The sequence below is a fragment of the Eumetopias jubatus genome, unplaced genomic scaffold (assembly GCF_037043125.1).
Source record: "Eumetopias jubatus isolate StellerSeaLion01/CBP00866 unplaced genomic scaffold, mEumJub1_p1.0 scaffold_2, whole genome shotgun sequence".
Classification (NCBI taxonomy): domain Eukaryota; kingdom Metazoa; phylum Chordata; class Mammalia; order Carnivora; family Otariidae; genus Eumetopias; species Eumetopias jubatus.
The window spans coordinates 76,141,425-76,161,604 of record NW_028274808.1 but is presented as its reverse complement, the minus strand read 5'-3'; the positions used below and the strand labels follow the sequence as shown (position 1 = coordinate 76,161,604).

Genomic DNA, 20,180 nt, shown 5'->3' with positions numbered 1-20,180 from the left:
GGAAAAATTAGCCAGATCCTAGGTTAATTTCCTCTTTTCCATTTCTTGGTTTTGAAGAATCCTGTCCATCTTCTACTTTCTTGATAGAGAAAGGGTCGTGTTCCTTCAGACCCCCTCTGACCTGCCCTGTTCGGACAGCTTCCGCATCCTCCCCACCCCCATCTTCCAATCCAAAAGCAGGAACCCCGGACATCCTGCTTCCCCTGGACAGTAGGGGGCGCCTCAGGCCCCAGCTCCTCCCCCTGGGTTCCTGCCACTGCATTTCTGAAGTCTGGTCCCTTCAGTGCCTGGCCCTGGGGTGAAAACCGAAGGAGAGGAGGGAGTGAACCAGAGGAATCCCTCCAGGAGGAGAAGCTGGTCCCATCTACCTTCTCTGGCTGCTCCCCAGCTGGCCTCTCCCTGGGAGCCTGAGTTCAGTAAACAGAAAGTATTGATTCTGAGGACCAAGACATGGGCCCTGCTGGTAGTGCCTTCCTACTGTCCCTTCTACTGGGTGAGCCTCTGGGGTAGGGGGGCATGGGGAGGGGAGAGGCAGAGGTTTTTGGCTGAAGAAGTTACCACACAGAATAATAGGACACTTCACCCATGGGACATTACTTATGAATAGCGTGTCCTGGGGAAGTCCTGAGGGGATACTATACGCAAACCAGTAAACAAAAAAAGACCCCTGCCCTGGTGGGGCTTATAATCACTGCACTTATTAAATATGTAAATTTTAAAACAGGTTAGAAAGTCCTAAATGTTAGGAAAGGAAAGGGGCGGCAGGAGTGGAGGGGCAGGAGGTGTGTTGTAATTTTAAATAGGGTAGTCAAGGAAATTTCATAAGGAGTCATTTGAGCAAAGCCCTGAAGGAGCTGAGTGACTTAGCTACAAGGATCTAGGAAAAAAGCATTTCAAGCAGAGGGAATTGGAAGTATCAATACTCTTGAGTGATTTCAGGCATAAGCTTGTTCACTTATTTTTCTGGCCCACAATGATTTAAAAAAGCAGGGTAGATTGAAAGCAGGGAAAGGTAAGAGGTAGCAAAAAAGATACACAAATACTGCAAGATGCCAATTCAGATAAAGAAAACAGCTCATAAACCTCAAAAGCACCTGAAGGCATCATTGTGTTTACAACCTAATATCCTTGATATTCCTGGTGACAACCCCGAATCTTCCAGTAACAGTTAAATTACGTTCCATGTATGCTGCTAAAGAGCGCAGGTAAGTATGTAATTTTCGAGATTCCCACTAATGGGTAGACATTTATAAAAATCTGGCCTTTAATACAAATCTGAGAAATTTAAATATGTGGAATATTTAAATTCACCTCTCCGTTCAGTGAATTTAGACATAAGATGCATTACTGTATACTAATGATATGGTGTCTGTCTTAGGGTCTTGCCCAAGTTCTTCCCCCAAAAAGAAAGATCTGCAATCAGGTAGGTGAGTGGTCTCTACCTAGACTGCTGGGTTTGGAACTGGGATGGGATGGAGGGTGGAGGCGGGAGGACTCAGGTCCTCGGAACAGATGGGGAGTTTAATGATGATGAGAAGATGAGAACCAGAGGACCAAGACACGGAGAGTTCTACCTGTCCGTCTCTCTTCTTTCTGTAGTGTGTGGACGACCTGTATACTCAGGCCGTGTTGTGGGTGGCCAGGATGCTGCTGCAGGGCACTGGCCTTGGCAAGTCAGCGTGCTCTTGGGCCAGAACCATGTCTGTGGAGGGTCTCTCATCAGTGACAGGTGGATACTGACAGCAGCACACTGCTTAAAAAAGTGAGTCCTAGCTGGGGGCTAGCACACAGATAGGTTCTCAGTAAATACCTGAATGATTTCATGAATGAACCAACAGACAAACGAAAGTGGTCAGGTGAGTTGGGGCACCTGGGTGGCTCCGTCAGTTAGACTGAGCCCTGAGTCGGGCTCCATGCTCAGTGTGGAGTCTGCTTGAGATTTTCTCTCTCTCTCCCTCTGTTCCTCCCCCTGCCTGCACTCTCTCTCTCTCTCTTAAATAAATAATAAATAAATAAATAAATAAATAAAATCTTTTAAAAAAAAAAGAAAGTGGTAAGAGGGGGAGGCAGAAGGAAACCCTACATCACCTTGGACTAGGGACAGGACATAGAGGTAGAAAAAGAAATGACAGAGATAGGCACTATATTAGAAACTTCTCTTACTTTGTGCCTAATCATTTCCTAAACATCAGCCAGGGAACTCTGTCTTAAGCTTTTCTGGATCACAAACACAAGCTGAACTCTCTCTCAAGAGCTTCTGCTCTAAGAGAAGCAAGGGGCCATGTGGAGAGCAGTCCTAGGGAGAGGCTCATGTGAAACTAATGTCTCCAGCCAACAGCTAGTGAAGACTTGAAGCCTGCCACCATAATGGCATTTGGAAACAGATCCTCCCAGAGTCAAGCCTTGAGATTGACTGTAGCCCAACTCGATTGTAGCCTCGCGAGAGATGAGTCAGAGGCACCCACCGAAGTCACACCTGATTCTTGACCCCCAGAAACTGTGAGATAAATGTTTGTTTTTTTAAGCCTCTAAGCTTCGTGGTAACTTGTTATGCAACAACAGATAAGTAGTATATATAGAAATCAAAACAGCAGGACTTTTCAATAACAATACCCAAAGCTCAAAGAAAATACAGAACAAGAACTTCAAAATGCTGGGAGAAAATTATTTCCAACCCAGAATTCTACCCATATGCAAATTACTGATCAAGCATGGGCTAGAAACAAGACATTTTCAAATATACAAAGCAGCAAAAATATTACCTCTCATGCACATTTTCTCAGGAAGCCATAGCAGAATGTGCTTCACTAAAATCAAGGAGAGAAAAACAAGAAAAAATGGAATCGAGAAAAAAAGGGGATATAACCCAGAACAGAATCCCCAAGAAAATGGGAGAAAATACAGGACAAAACTCTGGCCATAAGCATATAAGAGGAGACCAGAGAGACAGGAGACAACAAAAGAAGCAGTGGGTAGGGAGGGAGGAAAGGAGAAACAGCAACAAATCAACCCTAGTCCAAGTTGTAAGTAGCCCGGTTCATTCTAGGTCCATTACCATCCTTTCTTACCTAGACACTTGGTGCTACACATAGGCAGCTTGTTCCCATCCAGCTGTAGCACCTAAGCCTGCTCCACTTTTAGTCTCCTTTTTCTATTCCCCTTAGGAACTGGATTCCTTTGTTGTATACTGTGCAGCTGGGATCGATTCAGATAGACCAACCAAGTCAAAGTGTGAAGCATCGTGTGTTCAAAATTATTACCCATCCCCAAATTCAACATGCAACTGCAGACATCGCCTTGTTGAAACTGGTCTCTAGAGTCACCTTTACCTCTTTCATCCTGCCCATCTGCTTGCCCCGGATCACAAAGCAGTTGAAAATTCCAGCCTCTTGCTGGGTGACTGGATGGGGAAAGGTTAAAGAAGGTGAAGGTGAGAATGGGTAAAGAAAGGGGTTCTTTTATCCATCATCTTCTTTGTACCCACTCCAGAACATTTGCATTCTAGGCATACCATTACTATGGCAAATATTTTTTAATAAACCACAACCTATTGATATTATCTGTAAGTCTTCAAATAAAATGTCTTTTTCACATTTATTATGTTTTTTAGATCCTGCTTAGAGTCTAGCTAAAGCTGCAAGAGCAGATACTAACAATTTGAACGTATAATTACTTCTCTGAAACAAAAGGTTAACAAACCTGATCTAAAGTCTGGAAGACTCTAGTATTTTCAAAATCTGTTCTTAAAGTGTTGTGTCAACTCTTTCCCAGGAGGAGTGAGGACAAGAAATGATCTTGGAGCAGAAAAATAGGAAAGGAAGAAGTTTTAGAGTATTTCAAATACTCCTATCTTCACTGAATCAAACTGTATCAGAATTTCTCTTTATTTAAAACACGAGGAATACCCCACACTGGCACATGAGAAAAACCTTAAAACAAATAGAAATAATTTTGAATTATCCATTGTTTCAGATTAAATTTACCAAAAATATTCTTGTATTAGCAAATATGATTAGAAAGTGATTGTATTCTGCTTTCGGATTCTCACTCAGAGATTTCTGCAAATCATGACTGAATTTTGTTTTGTTTTTTTTTTTTAAAGATTTTATTTATTTATTTGAGAGAGAGAGAATGAGAGATAGAGAGCACGAGAGGGAAGAGGGTCAGAGGGAGAAGCAGACTCCCCGCTGAGCAGAGAGCCCGATGTGGGACTCGATCCCAGGACTCCAGGATCATGACCTGAGCCGAAGGCAGTCGCTTAACCAACTGAGCCACCCAGGCACCCCATGACTGAATTTTGCCATTGCAACTTTCCAGATTGCTTTTCCTTTCACTCCTGTCTGTCTTTACAGATACTGATTACCCCTCCATCCTCCAGGAAGCAGAAATATCCGTCTTTGACCGCCAGACCTGTGAACAACTCTACAACCCAATCAGCTCCATGCTGCCAGAATTGGAACCAGTCATCCAAGACGATGAGATATGTGCTGGTGATACAGCTAAAATGAAGGATACTTGCAAGGTTAGGGTTTGCTCTTGAATTTTTTTTTTTAATATGAGACTTTAATTTTGACCCGTGTTTTCCTGTATATAAACAGCAGGAGACTGGGAATCAGGAGACAAAGGTTCTGATGATAATGCTTGTGTTATGCTAAATTACTGATGAATTTAACCTCTTCAACTTTTGATCTAGAGAAATGCTAACTTTGGGTTACTGGGTTTTCACAGACTTGTATATTTTTATAAATATATTACGAGGTTGACACAGAATTGCCAACTTTATTTTTTCAAGTAAGAACATTTCACTCTATACTTAAAAGATGTCATTCCACTGTCTCCTGATTAACTGTCCAATGAAGAATCAATCATCCATCATTTCTGTCTTCCTCCATTGAGTGTGATGTGTTGTTTTGCTCTGGCTGTTTTCAATATAATTACCTTCATATTTGATTGTCAGAAGTTTGAATGTGTTGGGGCACTTGGGTGGCTCAGTAAGTTGAGTATCCAACTCTTGGTTTCAGCTCAGGTCAGTGGGGAGTCAGCTTGGGATTCTCTCTCTCTCTCTCCTTCTGCCCCTCCCTTGCACATATGCATGCTCTCTCTCTCTAAAATGAATAAATAAATCTTAAAAAAAAAAAAAGTTTGAATGTGATGTGCCAGGTGTAATTTTCTTTGTATTTATCCTATTTAGGATTCACTGTTTTTGTTTTTTTAAATCTAATCTGTTCTTTTATTTTTTATCAAAACTTGAGAATTTTTTCATTCATGACTTCTTCAAATATTCTGCCTCATTTCTCTCTCCCTCTTCTAGTTTAAAGAGAAAATGTAGATTACACCTTTTGATTTTTTTCACCATCTCTGATAACTTTTATTTTTACCTTTCTCTGCTCTTCAAATTGGATACTTATAAATTAATCTATATTCAAGATTACCTCTCTCCTGTCACCTACATTTTAGTGTTAGGTTTATCTAGTGAAAGTTTTCTTCATATATTTTCACGTATTTTATTTTTTAGTCCTAGAATGACCACTTGGTTTTATTTCCTTTCCCTCTCTCCCCCTTCCTCCCTCTCTCCTCCTCCTTCTTCTCTCTCTCTCTCTCTCTCTCACACACACACACACACACACACTTTTCTCTACCTCTGCCACAATGCCCTATATGTATATTCATTATTTGCAATCAAACAACAATGGAACACAGTTTGACACCCACTAGGATGGCTATTATCAAAGTAGGTAATAACAAGGGTTGATGAGAATGTGGATAAATTGGAACCTTCATACTCCTACTGGGAATGTAAAATGGTACTGCTTTGGAATTCTTATTCTTCAAAAGGTTATATACAGAGTTACCGTATTACCCAGGAATTCCACTTTAGGTATACACCCAAGAGAAATAAAAACATGTCCACAGAAAAAAATTATGAATATTCATAGCAGCATTATTCATAATAGCCAAAAAGTGAAAATAATCCAAATGCCCACCAACTGAGGACCAGATCAATAAAATGTATATCCAAATAATGGAATAATTTTCAGCCATAAAAAGGAATGGAGCACTGATAGATGCTACAAGGATGAACCTTGAAAATGGAATGTTAAGTGAAAGAAGCTAGACACAAAAGATCATGTATCACATGGTTCCATTTATACAGTATGTCCAGAATATGTAAATTCATAGAGGCAGAAAGCAGATTACCAGCTGGCCTAGGGCTGAGAGGAAATGGGGGTGACTTTTAATGGGTATGGGGTTTCTTCTGAGGGTGATGAAAATGTGGTGATGGTTGAATATTGTGAATATACTAAAAACCACTGAACTGTACACTTTAAATGGGTGAATTGTGTAGTATATGAATTGTATCTCAATAAAGCTGTTAGAAAAAGAGACAGCAAGATTGAAAGACAAACCATCAACTACTATCACTATCATTTTACATAAGAAAGGATTATTTTAACACTAAAAAAAGGCAGTAAGAACCTAAGAATAGAAAAAATAAGTTATTCAATTGAAATAAATTTACCTTTAGGGCAAAAATTTATCATATTAATTTCTCTTTTTTATCACAGATGAGTATTTTTAAACTACTGATATATTTAGCTAAGGTCTCTGCCAATTTCAAATTGTATGATTCTAGAAATCCTATGATCTTCCCCTAATGCAGTAAGAAGTCTAGCTCCCTCTAAGAGTCCTCCAGCTCCATGGGTTCCATTGCCCCATTCTAAGGAACTCTCCACCTCTTGTGACCACTTTCCTCTTCAAGGTCCCTTTTCACTACACTCATGACCTTTATCTTTCCTCAGGGTGATTCTGGAGGACCTCTGTCATGTCATATTAACGGTGTATGGACCCAGATAGGACTAGTAAGCCGGGGAATAGGCTGTGCTGAATCTCTCCCTGGAGTCTACACCAGCGTGATCTACTATCAAAAATGGATTAAGACTACTATCTCAAGAGCTGAGGTCTTGGGTGCCAATAATTTGGACTTATCTGACTTCCTGTACCTTACTGTACTGCTCTCTCTGGCTCTCCTGGGACCCTTCTGTGCCTTTGGGCCTAACATTTTACTAGGAGAGTAAGCAGTATAGCTAAAGCCACTAGCCAAGTACAGGGTCAAGGTGGGAATACATAATGATTAAGCCCCAGGAGCAGAGAACTCACAGGAGAGTCACTAGGAACCCTGGATTACTTCATTAAAATAATTTTGATTTTGGTTTTGAGGTTCTTTATTCTGAAAGTATGTTTTAGGGGTTGGAATTTGAGTAGCTGACACGACATTCTTTGTCCCTGACTATGAATCTTACAAGGCAAGAAAGGTACCTTCTATGAATAAGTAATTATGGACACAAATAAAATGGCTACTAGAGAAGTGGGCAAGAAAAGAAGTATCTGTGAAGGCAAAGGGAAAGTCCTCAAGAAAATATATTAAGAGTTTACTTTGGGGGCCCCTGGGTGGCTCAGTTGGTTAAGCGTCTGCCTTTGGCTCAGGTCATGATCCTGGGATTGAGCCCCGCATGGGGGGGGGGGGTCCCTGCTCAGCGGGGAGCCTGCTTCTCCCACTCCCTCTGCCTGCCGCTCCCCCTGCTTGTGCTCTCTCTCTCTTGCTCATTCTCTCCCAAAAATAAATAAATTTAAAAAAAATAGTAATAAGGAGTTTACTTTGGGTCCATGGTTTGCATTATGGGCTTCTTGTCTATTAATACTCACTTCCTCTCTTACCCTACACTCTGCCACTGCAAGGCGTCAAATAAAAAATGTGTATATATAACTCATTTTTCTGAAATTTTTGCTTTTTATGAAATACCAATGTGACCTACGACCAAAAAAATGGATTAATGCCAGGATCTTGATCTTAAGAGCTGAGGTCTTAGGTTTCAATAATCTGGACCTGCCCAAGTCGTTTAATGTTACTCCAATAATAAAGTACTTTAAATGTTTAATAAGGACAGCATAACATCCCTTGCTTAACTAGCATGCTTCCTTTTATTAATCCATCCCATGACCTACTATTTCCTACTTTACCTAGGCTTCCAGGAACTCAGAGCTAAGTTATATACTCAATTTCAGTCATTGCCTTTAACCTAGATTATTGAGTATAATTCCATTCACATCTCTTTTTATTTAAATCATCCTTGGAGCGCCTGGGTGGCTCAGTCATTAAGTGTCTGCCTTCGGCTCAGGTCATGATCCCAGGGTCCTGGGATCGAGCCCCGCTTGGGACTCCCATGCTCCACGGGAAGCCTTCTTCTCCCTCTCCCACTCCCCCTGCTTGTGCTCCCTCTCTCGCTGGCTCTGTCAAATAAATAAATAAAATCTTTTAAAAAATAAAAATAAAAAAATAAATCATCTTTCATTTCTCATTTGAATGAATTTAAAAGTTTTATTGCATCTGTGTCTCTCATGGTAAGTCAACTTCCAAAAAACCCAACTTTCTGGATAAACAAATACCTTTAATAGGAAATGAGGGTAGATTCGGAAACAAAATCCTTGCTAGCCGTTAACCCCATCTGTCTTCTGGGCTGCCAATACAGCCCCTACTGCCGCCAAACCCCACGTCCCTTCCCTCACACCTATGCTCAACTCCATTTATTCTCCACAGCATTCAGACTAGTGTTTTAAAAATAAAGATTTTTTTAATACATTTCTCCCCCCATTTTCCTTGCTTCAGCACTTCAAAGACATCTCCTTGCTCAGAGGATAAGGGGACCAAAGTCCTTAAGAGGGCTGACAAAGCCATGCAGGTTCTGATCCCCGCCTGCTTCTTCAGCCTCACGGCACCCTGCTCTCCAGGCTTTCAATTCTTCAGATGTTCCAAATCCCCTCTCAGCACTGGACTTCTGCATCTGCTATTCCTGCTCTCCTACTGCCTTTGCCTAGTTAATTCTTACTGTGCCTCAGATCTCAACTCACCTTTCACTTCCTCAAGGAAGCTGTCCCCATCTCTCCCGACCAGAACAAATCCCCCGCTGTATATTCTCATAGCATTATGGAGCCCTCCTTCGTAGGACTCAACACAGCTGTAATATATTATTCATTCATGTAATTGTCTAGTTAATGTATATCTTACCAAAATGTAAGGATTTTTGTTTTTGCCAACCACTGTATCCTAGTTTCAGTAAATACTTGTTGAACAAATGCGGGTATTTTGTTTATGGAGGTAGCCCAGAACCTGACACAACATCTTACACAAAGTAGACTTTCAAATATTAGTTAAATAAAAGAATGAAGGAAAGAACGCTTCAGTCTCCTTCTCCTTCTCGTTTCTCTCCAGCCATAACAAACAAAGGAGAGAAAAGAGCACGTAAAACAGGTAAATTGGAAGGTTTCTGGAGGCAAGGATTTAAACTAGGCAACCGCTGGTATGACACAGAGGGCAAAGCAAAATGGCAACTGAAAAAAAAAGAACAAGAGAGAAAAAAGGGACAAGAAAGGAAAATAGAGGCGAAAAGACAGACTAAAATCAAAACAAACAGGAAGAGAAAGCACACAAAAGTACGGGCCAGGACAACACAGCAAGAGGACATAAAGAAGGTCAAGTAAGAAAGCCAAAATATTGCTTCCTATCATTTCTCCAGACTCTAAGGAAGCATCTGTTCTGCAGCATGGGATCTGGCAAATTTTTCTCATGAACCAAGAGGTGAAACTTAAAAACTTTTGGAGGGACCAGACCATTCAAGGGGAAGAGGACCACATGACCTCACTGTCCTGGCCACTACTGGTTGGATGTACCAGGGATAAGCATCTGATTAAACAGCTGCCCAGAGGTGGTGGGGCAGTTGGCCTAAAATCTTACCTGATAGATGAGTGGCACTCAATACTGGACAACCCAACAGATCCCCTCCTGGGAAGTGTGAATATACATCGTATAGTATTCAGCATGCACTCGACAGTATTAAGTGCCCACTGTGTTCTAGGCACCATTCTGGCCACTGAGGATACTGCAGTACATTCAACACATTAAGCCTGCCTTCAGAGAGTTTACATTCCAGTGGGGGAGAGAGACAATAATCAAATGCAAAATAAATATTTATTATAATGTCATGTATAGGAAAGTCTGATAAAAACAAAAGAGAAGAAGCAAACAGAGTACCACGGTGGGGGATTCCACTTTAGATAGGGTGGTCAGGGAAATTTCCCTAAGAAGATGACATTATATAGAGGTCTACATAAAGAAGGATAGGAAAAAAAACCTGAGAAAGAACATTCCAGGTAGAGTGAATAGGAGGTACAAAGGTTCCGAGTTGGAAGTATGCTAGGTGCATTTGTGAGGAAGAACAGAGAGGTCAGTGCAATGCTAGAACACTGTGAGCAAAGAGGGAGAAGGGGATGAACTGAGACCAGAGAGGGTGCTGAGGGCAGGTCCTACAGAGCCTGGAAGGTCCCTGTAAGGACTCTGAATTTTATTCTCAGTGCAATGAGAGGGCACTGGAGGGCTAAGAGCAGGGGAATGATGAAAGAAGAACAGAAAATCCCATACCACAGCGCATCGGAGTATGCAGAGGACATGAAGGGGCTAGGATGGTAGAGAGGGTAGTCAGATGGCAGCAGAGTTAGACAAGAAGCAGAGAGAGTAAGAATCTGATACCAACGTACTAATGAGCAAAACACAAGGGCTACATACAGTATCCTGGAGCATCAGTGAGGAAGGTTTGATTCCATAAGGCTGTGTGCTGTTGTCTGCCCTACTCCCCATCTGTACTACCCTTACAATAGGGCCCCACAAACCAGGGTGAAGAAAAGCACAAGCCCAGGTTTCTTACCATCTGCTTTATAATTCATCATTAAGACACCTCGCTAACTTCCTATTTGTCTTTTTTCCTTCTTACCCAGACCAATGTTCTTCTCCCTCCTTCATCCCACTTCTACCTCCAGGTCCTGTTTTATCTGCCCTCTGCCCCTGAAATCCCCTTCTCTCATAAACCTCAACCCACTTATTTCTGTCTACCGGTTAAGAAAAAGAGATGGTGAATATCTAAAAAGCACACTGAAAGGACCCCAGGAAATGGTTTTAAAAATTAACAGGAAACGGGTGAGCTATATGGTGTGTGAATTGTATCTCAATACAGGTTCTTAAAAAACAGGGAAATTTTTCTCCTGTTTAAATAAAAATGATTAGGGTGCCTGGGTGGCTCAGTTGGTTAAGCGACTGCCTTCGGCTCAGGTCATGATCCCGGAGTCCCGGGATCGAGTCCCACATCGGGCTCCCTGCTCGGCAGGGAGTCTGCTCCTCCCTCTGACCCTCTTCCCTCTCGTGCTCTCTATCTCTCATTCTCTCTCTCTCTCAAATAAATAAATAAAATCTTTAAAAAAATAAATAAATAAGTAAAATAAATAAAATAAATAAATAAATAAAAATGATTAGTCTGTATGTATTTAGGACTCTCTAAAGACCTTCTAAATAATCCTTGTGACCATTTCAAAAAAAGGTTCAAACCAATTACATACATTTTCTGTTTCAAATGCTAACACACAAAATGTAAAGCTTAACCCAGTATATGATACAGCAAATGGTACACATTGCCAGAGGGGGGGAATCAATAAACATTTGTATTCACGCAACTAAAATGTCAAGTACTTACTGGTAACAAATTTAGTCAATGACACCACAAATGACCAAATGGGGAAGAAATAAATAGGGACATCTTTACACTCTATTTTGGAGGGGAGCTCAACAGCATTTTTGCTTTAAAAATCGATTTTAATTTGTAGAATACTTTATTCCTCGGAATATCTGATTTTTTTTAGAAGATTTTATTTATTTATTTGAGAGAGAGAGAATGAGAGATAGAGAGCACGAGAGGGAAGAGGGTCAGAGGGAGAAGCAGACTCCCTGCTGAGCAGGGAGCCCGGCATGGGACTCGATCCCGGGACTCCAGGATCATGACCTGAGCCGAAGGCAGTTGCTCAACCAACTGAGCCACCCAGGCACCCCGGAATATCTGATTTAATATGCTCCAATTTTCACTTTAGGAATTTAACGAAGGTGGGATTTGCTAAGGTCACATGTAACAAACAAAGCTGTACACTAAGGCTGTCAGCAATTTTCCCCCCTAAAAGTGGGGGAAAATTATATAACTATTTCCAGATCTTTTTATTAATATAACAAATGGACTATTTCAAGTAATCGCCCATTTTTCCTTTATTTCACAAAATTGCAAAGTCACCCTCAAAATGTGGGGACATTACAGAAAAAGAATTCAAAATAATAAAACGTGGAGGTTACATTTTGATGTTATTTCAACAGTGGCTATTTTATCTTTTCGGATGCTTGACTTCATTCTGAAGCTATGCTATTCTCCCCACCACATTTGACTATGTGTAGTTTATTTACGTACTAGAAATCAGCTGAGAATTTTATTAAACATATTCCTGCTTCAGGAAAGGGAGGAAGAGGAAGGAGTCACTCGAAATAACCAGAGGTTAGACTCATTATATTCCCTACTATCAACATTAAGAGAAAATGTTCGTTGTCCTAAGAATAAAAAAGATTGAAATCTTTAATAGGAAATTCTAATTGTCGTTCAGGATAATCACCCTCGACCGACCCAAATTCTCTCCATGACGTCTTCTACCACCTAAGTGTTCACTTCCCCTTGCCGTGTGGTTGGAAGAGAGTGACTGGGGTCTAGTCCTGTGGCACTTGGTGCCTCTCTTACGACACCTGGCCCACACCACCTTGTACCATAATTAGCTGTGAATACCCAGGAGTGAAAAGAAGAAGACACAATGAGGGCCTAGGACTCCAAGATGCTAAAAGCTCCTGATTTTAGTGGAAATTAGTGATAAAAGGAGAGATTCTAGACGCAGTTGAGTAAAACTGAGATAATACTTTGATTTAGATACTGATTTTTTGATATTTTGATATTGATTTAGATACTTGATTTAGATTTAGATATGATGTGAATGGATTGGCTGTGGATGATGAGACTGGTAAGTGCGATAGAAGGATGAGAAAGAAAAGCACCTAAAAAGAGAAATCCAGAATGACTCCTAGGTTACCGGCCTCAGAATGGTCATCCTGTTAAATGAAATGAGGAAGGATGGAAGAGGAAAAGATCCGACAGGCTACCCAATCCAGTGGTGTCTGAATTCCCCCAAGGATGTCAATCTTGTAATCCCCAGAACCTGTGACTATGTGACCTTATCTGGTAAAAAAGACTTTCCCTACATAATTAAGCTAAACATTCTGAGATGGAGAAATTATGCTGAATTATCTGGGTGAGCCCAACAGAATCACAAATTTTCTTATAAAAGGAATGCAGGAGAGTGGGAGTCTGAGGTGTTTTCGCGACTATGCAAAAGACACACAGACTGAAGCAGAAGGGAGAGAGGAGCAAAGATGCCACGCTGCTGGGTCTGAGGACAGAGCAAGGGGCTACAAGCCAAAGAGTGCACTCAGCCTCTAGAAGTAAAAAAAGGCAAAGACATGATTCTCCCCTAGAGCCGGCAGATGCAACGCAGACCTACGACACCTTGATTTTAGCCCAGTGAAACTGATTTCAGACTTTTGATCTCCAGAACTGTGGGACAATAGATAAATGTTGTTGGAAGGCACTATAAAGTTGTACTAATTTGTTACAGCAGCAACAGGAAAGGAATACATTCATCTTCGATTTGAGAAGCCTATCAGATACCCAACTAACAATGCCGAGCAGACAGTTTGGAGCTTAGAGAGGGCAAGACTAGAGAAATAGACTCACAAGAATCTGTTTGAATTATGGACCCTCTTCCCCACACTCTCACCCTGCACCCCAAAACACTTATGCGCACACACATTTTCATGTAATTTCAAGATGCTCAAGGATTCCTAGAACCTGCAGAATATTTTAAGTAACCACAAGGCAGCCTGTTCTAACCCTGATAAGACTGTTCCTTCCAAGGAGGAGGGAACCAAGTAACTCTTTCTTTTTTTAAAAAGATTTATTTATTTATTTGAGAGAGAAGAATGAGAGAGAGAGAGGCGCGCATGCACATGAGAGGGGGGAGGGTCAGAGGGAGAAACAGACTCCCTGCAGAGCAGGGAGCCCGATGCGGGACTCGATCCCGGGACTCCGCAGGATCATGACCTGAGCCGAAGGCAGTCACTTAACCAAATGAGCTACCCAGGCACCCCCAAGTAACTCTTCATTAAAAAAAAAATCTTTAAAATTTTGTTTCCCAATACTGCTTATAAAAAAAAAAATTAGAAGGCTGCTTGGATGGCTCAGCCAGTTAAGCATCTAACTTTTGATCTCCACTCAGGTCTTGATCTCAGGGTCCTGAGTTCAGGCCCCACATAATAGAAATGTTACAGAAATATCTAACATAAGAAAGTTCAAATCCCCCATGTAACCACTGTACTCCTCACTACCACCTTTTACATTCCTAATGCTTAAGAATGTGGTCAAGATGCCTCTGACTCCTTATTTAACTGTTTATACATACAGATGTACAGTTGTGGGGTTTTTTTTAAGCTTGCTTAAAAAAAAAAATTAAGCCTGCCTTTTAAAATTAGCTTATAATAACAGAAAGCTGTGGTTACAACATCTGCAAAGCCTCAGAGATGAGAGATATTTGATTCATTTTATTATTAATTCCATATAACTAGGCTAGATAAAAAGGATAACGGTTGATCAAAGAAATTTTGTGTCAATGAATTTTTTAAATAATGAAAACATTTGGCCTTAAAAACTAAAATCACTAGATCATCTTCAAAGGCAAGTATTTGGATATCAGGAGAAATCTCCTATCCCCCTATGAGTTCAATGAAGCTATTTTTACTTCTGAAACAGAGATCTAACATGAAAGACCTCGAGGAGATAGTATTCTAAAAAATGCACTTTTTTCCACATTCTTTTGTCCAGAAGCTGCTGAGTTGGTATCATAAGGAAAAATATGTTACTTCACTAAAAGAGGCCAAATAAATGACTAGTTCCAAAATGGCCACATTTTAAAACTTCTAAAAGCAGGTCACAGAGAAAGCAAACAAAACCAATGTCAACCTACCTTTCTTTGCAGCTCATCAGGCCTAACCAAGCTCTTCCAAGAGAGAACAATCCATTGAGCATCAGGATAGGAGCACCCTTGCTGCTGGATCATACTCAAAACCATACACAGTCGGCGGGGTGCCTGGGTGGCTCAGTCAGCTTCCGACTCTTGGTTTTGGCTCAGGTCATGATCTCAGGGTCATGAGATCAAGCCCCTCATGGAGTCTGTTTGTCCCTCTCCCTTCCCCTCTGCCCCACGCCCATTCGCACGGCGCTCTCAAACAAATAAAATCTTTAAAAAAAAAAAAAACTGCACACAGTTTTGCACAGTATTTTTCATCAGGCGTTTGAACCTCTACAAGTGGAAAACATCTACCAAATACTGTGTGAATTCAGAAAATAGGCTCTAGAAAAATCTTTCTTGAACAAAGACAAGCATAACAGAATAGATCCGGGAATTCCCAGGAAAAAAAAGGTGCAAGGCCACATTAAGAAACCTGAGTTTTAAGGGGAGGATACAATGTTCAAGACATTGAAAGATTTTAATGCTGGGGAAGAACATGGTCAATTTGCATTTTAGAAAAAACACTTCGATGGATGTGTAGAGAATGAATTACAGAAAAGCAAGTCTGGAGGGAGAAAAGCTAGGTACAAGGCTGTTGTGAATGGTGAAAAATATCTGGAACAGGATGGCAGCAGTGAGGACTGAGTCAAGGGCTACATAGAAATATATGTTCAATAGAATTTGGTAAGAGATGATTAAAAAATATAAGTAATCATGGTGGGGGAGGAAGTTAGGAACTCTACCTAGGTTTCAGGGTGAGAAATATAGGTTAAAGACATCAAGAATCTATTAAAAAAAAAAAAAAAGAAATCCAAACAGACACATTATATTCTTACACTGAGCATTTATTAAATAAGCAAGTTGAGAGAATTAAAATATATTCCAAAAGCTCAATGGGCCAATTTTTAGTTACTTACTAGTTACAGAAAGTTCATGAAAAATAACACACAAAAAATCCTAAAACCCAAGTTTTTGCCATAGTTCCGGTCTGCTCACACTAGCGAACCTTTCAAGGAGGTTGTGGTAGATGATGCTGTTCCCAAGACTCACGGCCCTCCCAGGAGAAGGATTATCCACCCACTCAAGGTGCCAGGGGACTTGCAGGGCCTCCAGCATTTCTGCTGGATTACACTTCCCTGCATCACTAACATTGTTGGCCAAAGAAATGTGAGAAGTAATATAAGCTACTTCTGAATAGAGGTTTTAAGAGGTGGCACATGATTTGTCCATTGTTCGTTTTCCCAGGTAGGGATTGCTCCTTCAGCCAGGATCCCAGAATGAAGAAGACAAGTGAGGCTGAGCTATAGCTCGCCAACTGAATATAACTGTTCTAAGATACTGAGCTTTAGAGGCTGTTTATAACCACAGCATTAACAAGATATGACAGATTTGTGATAGATATAGGTGTCTAACAAATAACAATATATGATTTGTTTGTTTCCCCTCTTCCAGTTGAATTTTTCTGTTGATCTACTAAGAAGCAATCCTATGGTTAAAAAAAAAAAAAAAAAAAGTTGGCCCAGTTATCCCAAAACTAAACTGGAAGGAAACTTGATACTCTGTTACAGCAAACTTTTTCCATAAAGGGTTGGACAGCAAATATTTTAGGCTCACGGGCCACATGACACTGTCAGAACTACTCAACTCTGCAGATACAACACAAAAGCGGCCACAGACAATATGTAAATGAATGAGCATGGCTGTGTTGCAATAAAACTTTATTCACAAAAACAGTGAGTCAGATTTGGCTCACAGGAATTTAGTTTCCAGATCACTGGCCTAAATCCTTTATACTGTCAATGATGAATCTGAGACCCAGAGAGATTAAATCAAGGTCATACAACGGGCTAGCTGCAATTTGAGCATTAGAATGCAGTCTCCTGCATTTAGTCCTCTACAAAAGGTTCTGTTGGGTCACAAGATGGAGATGAGATATACAGGAAAGTATAAGGCAGAGAATGCTAAACGTAGGTTTTGATTTTATTAAATAGCTTTCAACAGTTTGGTTATAAATGCGGATTTGCTTTTCACGTGATTATGGCTTTCATATAAACAAGTGAATACTGTTAAGATTGAATAGGTGAATAAATGATAAATTAGCCAATGCCTGAAAAATGATCTTCACTGGAAACACAATTATATACCTCCTTCTATTATCATGTCCTCAACTTTATCATTTCTTTTATCAACAGGACAGCTTTTGCTATGATCATTGCAATAACTTTTTTTTTTTTTAAGATTTTATTTATTGGGGCGCCTGGGTGGCTCAGTCAGTTAAGCATCTGCCTTCAGTTCAGGTCATGATCCCAGAGTCCTGGGATCGCGCCCCACATTGGGCTCCCTGCTCGGCGGGAGCCTGCTTCTCCCTCTCCCTCTGCCCCTTCCCCCCTGCTCGTGCTTTCTCTCCCTCCCTCCCTCCCAAATAATAAAAAAAATATATATATAAAATAATAAAGATTTTATTTATTTGACAGAGAGAGACACAGCGAGAGAGGGAACACAAGCAGGTGAAGTGGGAGAGGGAGAAGCAGGCTTCCCGCGGAGCAAGGAGTCCAATTGTGGGGCTTGATTCCAGGACCCTGGGACCATGACCTGAGTGGAAGGCAGACGCTAAACGACTGAGCCACCCAGGCGCCCCTGCAATAACTCATCTTGAGGCTATTTTTTTTAAAGAGCATTATAAGCAAGAAATACCCTAGGCCAATAGGCAATTATTTCACATGGTATTTTAAATTTGTTTCTTCAAGTAATACTCATTGGAGGAAACTCAAACAATACAGAAATATATAAAGTGACACACACTATGCCCTCAATTCTACTCCCCATAGTATTAACACATGACTGATTTATATCAATCACAACAGTGCCAACAGTGCAATAAAGCTACTTTCTCTTGGGTTGCCTGGGTGGCTCAGTCTGTTAAGAATCAGCTTTCGGATCAGGTCATGACCCCCGGGTCCTGGGATTAAGTCCTACATCAGTCTCCTTGCTCAGCCTGCCCCTCCCTCTGCTTGTGCTCTCGCTCTCGCTCTCTAATAAATAAATAAAATCTTAAAAAAAAAAAGCTACTTTCTCTTTTAACAACAAGAGGAATATGGAGTTCCCCAGGCCAGATATCCCTTAGCAATCATGTTTTTTAAAAAAAGCAACAGAGAGATTAAGGATTGTCTATGGCCTGGAATTGAGAAAAGCATGCTACCTACACAGGGTTTAAATGGAGGGTCCTGACCCCAGTACTGTAACCCAATGAGCGAGACTCCTGAAATACTGATGATGCTACTGTACAATACACAAACACTTCAAAATGAGTAAGAATATCCACACCTTCTCTTTTGGTATTAATTGGGAAAACCTGGGCTAACTTGCTCATAAAAAGAATGACAATCAGATTTTTTTAAAATCCATACTTGAGTAACATCAGTGAAAATGGCAGAGTAAGGAGTTCCAAAAGTCTGTCCTATGTTAAAATCAATAAAAAAAAAAAAATTGGTAGCAACTGGCAGAACCAACTTTTCTGGAACTCTGGAAACTAACCAACAGCTTGCAACAACCTCTTATTACACCTAACTCCAGTGAAACACTTAAAAACAATCTGAATTTTGGTTAAAGTAATGAGCTTTATTAACATTTTAACTTACCCTGGTTCCATCCCCCATTCTCCAGCTCAGTGGTAGCCTTGAAAATAGCTTGCCTTCTTAGTACCAGTATCAAAAGGAGGAAAAAACAAAAAAAAGAGAACAGACCTCATGCACAAATTTTAATACAGTGGACCCTTGAACAACGTGGGGGTGTTAAGGATGCCGAACCTCCATGTAGTTGAAAATCCACACAGAACTTCTGAGTCCCCCAAAATTTAACTACTAAAAGCCTACCGTTGACTAGAATAGAAGGCTTACTGATAACATAGTCCATTAACACATATATGTTACATGTATTATATACTGTATTCTTAAAATAAAGAAAGCTAAAGAATATTGAGAAACTATTTATAGTACTACACTGATCAAAAAAAAAAAATTGTGTATAGGGTGCCTGGGTGGCTCAGTCGTTAAGCGTCTGCCTTCAGCTCAGGTCATGATCCCTGGGTCCTGGGATCGAGCCCCGCATCGGGCTCCCTGCTCGTCGGGAAGCCTGATTCTCCCTCTACTGGTCCCTCTGCTTGTGTTCCCTCTCTCGCTGTGTCTCTCTCTGTCAAATAAATAAATAAAATCTTTAAAAAAAAAATTTGTGTATAAGTGGACCCACACAGTTCACACCTGTGCTTTTACAGGTCAACTGTAAAATGGGTGCCTTGAAAGACCAGCACAAAAAACTTGCCTTTATCTTGCTTAACTCAGAATCCTCCAAGTGCTAAAAAGTCTCTAGCTGGAGGAAGTTTCTTGAAAATATTTACAGGCGAATAAACACATCAGTTGCTGCTGCATGAGACAATGGATAACAGTTGGGGGAAACAATAGACTAACCAGACATTGGGAGGAAAGACTGGAGAATAAAATGCTTTGGGGAATAAGGGCTTTGAAAAGCTCCCGCACATTCATTCCCGGGGAATCTAGAAAGCCATGTGCATGCCCAGAGTGGGCGCATGCTCAGAAAAGATCTGAGAAGGCCCTAAACTCTCATCTCTGGCGGATCTTGAGCCTCTGCACAATGGCGGATCTTGAGGCTCTGCACAAGCAGGAAGTGAAGGCTAAACAAAGTTGTACACTCCCTGGCTGGGCCTTGAAGGTGTGCTGTGATATGCACACACAGCCCACTGCAAAGACTAGGAGATGGGGGGGGGGGGGCTTTAGACGTTTAAGGAAAACTATCCAATCACTAATTGACCACTAAGGTAATGAAACCAAGACTTCAGTGCCACACATCACAAAGAACGCATATTTTACAGAATTAGTTCAGAAAAGTCACTAAACAAATGATACCCAAAGTAGCAGTAATAATAAACCTTGGGATGGGAGAACAATCTGATTCCCAGAATTGCTACACTGTAATATTCAAAATGTCCAGTTTTCAACAAAAAAATTACAAGGAATGCAAAGAAAAAAGAAAGCAGAGCCCACGGGGGCGGGGGGGGGGGCAGGGAGACAATCAATATAAATGGTTCCTGTGGAAGCACAGACACTGGACTCAATAGACACTTTAAATCAGCTATTTTC

The 20,180-nt window shown here is 40.9% G+C and overlaps 1 protein-coding gene across 1 annotated transcript; it reads left to right on the top strand.

Annotated features, from left to right (window-relative positions):
- The first annotated feature begins 450 nt into the window (after nt 1–450).
- On the top strand, nt 451–7,076 carry LOC114225594 (serine protease 48). The gene is made up of 6 exons (XM_088019761.1): nt 451–493; nt 1,379–1,423; nt 1,600–1,762; nt 3,165–3,430; nt 4,353–4,522; nt 6,801–7,076. Exons 1-6 carry the CDS (start codon nt 451–453, stop codon nt 7,074–7,076), a joined length of 963 nt encoding a protein of 320 aa, XP_087875887.1.
- Nucleotides 7,077–20,180: the final 13,104 nt, after the last annotated feature.

Coding starts and splice junctions, on each gene's coding strand:
- LOC114225594 (XM_088019761.1), top strand. CDS start 451: ATGGGCCCTGCTGGTAGTGCCTTCCTACTGTCCCTTCTACTGG. Junction 1,763..3,164: donor GCAGCACACTGCTTAAAAAA/GTGAGTCCTAGC, acceptor TATTCCCCTTAG/GAACTGGATTCCTTTGTTGT. Junction 4,523..6,800: donor AAATGAAGGATACTTGCAAG/GTTAGGGTTTGC, acceptor ATCTTTCCTCAG/GGTGATTCTGGAGGACCTCT.